General features: G+C 44.9%; 1 protein-coding gene across 2 annotated transcripts; it reads right to left on the reverse strand.

The window, feature by feature from the left end:
• Positions 1–828: 828 nt before the first annotated feature.
• Actbl2 (actin beta like 2) lies at positions 829–1,959 on the reverse strand. 2 transcript variants are annotated; one of them, XM_047556379.1, is made up of 2 exons: positions 1,831–1,959; positions 829–1,704 (listed from the first exon to the last, which is right to left on the reverse strand). In XM_047556379.1, exons 1-2 carry the CDS (start codon positions 1,957–1,959, stop codon positions 829–831), a joined length of 1,005 nt encoding a protein of 334 aa, XP_047412335.1. The 2 variants fall into 2 exon arrangements, with proteins under 2 accessions (XP_047412335.1, XP_047412334.1); XM_047556378.1 differs by having other exon boundaries at positions 829–1,959.
• Between the last annotated feature and the right edge of the window lie 248 nt (positions 1,960–2,207).

Consider the following 2,207-nt stretch of genomic DNA (forward strand, 5'->3'; position numbering starts at 1 on the left):
CAAACTGTAGAGGATACCATTAATTTGAAATGACAATATCTCTCTATGTTAAAAATTAGGCATTGTCTGTAGGCTTGCTGTTTACAAGCATGATGAGGTTCAATAAGTAAGATGTTAAAATATGTTTGACCAGCAGAACTCCACCAAGAGCTGGAAATTAGCTGATGGATGTACAACATTAATGGAATGGTGGTTGTTTCATTATGCTTACTTAAAAAGGGAAACAAAATTCAGAGCTATTAAGGTAGTAAAGAAATTCACATTCACTATTCAGAAAGTCAGATATAGTAAATACATTTTAAGATGTAACATTTTATTTTCCTGGTGCATGTGTGTATATTGATATTATTGGCCTGTATATTTTATCTCTACAATCATACATTTTATCTATGCAAAGTTGTAAACAAACCCCAATACCTAACTAATAAGACATGGTTACTAAATAATACATGCTTTTTACAGGTTTGAGAAGACAGCTGTTGTGGAGTATCTTAGCGAGAACTAGATTTTAAAACTTGAAAATTTGTAGCCATTCATTCTGAAATGACATTTCTCATGATTTTACTCCTGTCACTTATTTAAGTAAGCTTAACTTTGAACCCTCTAGAAGAAGAAAATAGAATATGGTGTTAGAATTCTCCTTCAGTTGATAGAGATTTTGGTGTGGTTAGCTAGACCAGAGCCCAGGACACTTGGATGGCGAGATGGGGTTACTGGACTACACACTAGGAAGAGTGGACTATTTACCTTAATTCTAGTGGGTGAGAGTCGTACTATCACAAGACCTAGAAAAAGGGAAAACGTAAATCTCTTAACAAGCAATTCCATTCAGAAGCATTTTCTATGGACAATAGGAGGACCAGCTTCGTCATATTCTTGCTTACTGATCCACATCTGCTGGAATGTGGACAGGCTGGCCAGGATGGAGCCCCCAATCCAAACAGAATACTTCCGCTCTGGGGGAGCTATGATCTTGATTTTCATGGTGCTGGGTGACAGGGTTACAATTTCCTTCTGCATCCGGTCAGCAATGCCTGGGTACATTGTGCTGCCTCCAGACAGCACCGTGTTGGCATAGAGGTCCTTGCGGATGTCCACATCACATTTCATGATAGAGTTGAAGGTCGTTTCATGGATCCCACTGGACTCAATGCCCAGAAAGGAAGGCTGGAAAATGGCTTCAGGGCATCGGAAGCGTTCATTCCCAATGGTGATCACCTGCCCATCAGGAAGTTCATAGCTTCTTTCAAGTGAAGAGGATGCAGCTGCACTGACCATCTCCTGCTCAAAGTCCAGGGCCACATAGCACAGCTTCTCTTTGACGTCTCGCACAATCTCCCGCTCAGCCGTTGTGGTGAAGTTATAGCCTCTTTCTGTCAGGATCTTCATGAGGAAATCAGTCAGGTCTCTACCTGCCAGATCCAGACGTAGAATGGCATGGGGAAGGGCATAACCTTCATAGATGGGCACAGTGTGAGTTACCCCGTCCCCAGAATCCATCACGATACCTGTGGTCCGTCCTGAGGCATAGAGGGACAGCACGGCTTGGATAGCCACATACATGGCAGGTGTGTTGAAGGCCTCGAACATGATCTGAGTCATCTTTTCCCGGTTGATCTTGGGGTTGAGGGGTGCCTCAGTGAGAAGGATGGGATGCTCATCTGGGGCCACGCGGAGCTCGTTGTAGAAAGTGTGGTACCAGATCTTTTCCATATCGTCCCAGTTGGTGACTACTCCATGCTCAATAGGATACTTCAGGGTCAGGATGCCTCTCTTGCTCTGGGCCTCATCTCCCACGTAGCAGTCTTTCTGGCCCATGCCTACCATAACCCCCTGGTGCCGGGGTCGCCCTACCATGGAGGGGAACACAGCCCGGGGGGCATCATCACCCCCAAAGCCTGCCTTGCACATCCCTGATCCATTATCTACTACCAAGGCAGACAACTCGTCATCAATCATGGTACTGGCTAGAATCTCTCAGATGGGCGAGCACAATTTAAATATAGAGTAAATACTAGACTGTAGTGTGCAGGAGAAAGAAGGAATAGTCCTAAACGCTCCGGAACTGCCTTCAAAGAGGGGAGCCTGCACCGCCCTCAGAGGTATTTAAAGGAATGCATGGGCTCCACCCATCTCTTCTCCCACCAGTTCCCAGCATTTCTGGGTGGAGGCACCTTTCAGGTATTAACAACAATGATGACTTCAGA

This window comes from Sciurus carolinensis, chromosome 6 (assembly GCF_902686445.1).
Source record: "Sciurus carolinensis chromosome 6, mSciCar1.2, whole genome shotgun sequence".
In the NCBI taxonomy this organism is placed as follows: domain Eukaryota; kingdom Metazoa; phylum Chordata; class Mammalia; order Rodentia; family Sciuridae; genus Sciurus; species Sciurus carolinensis.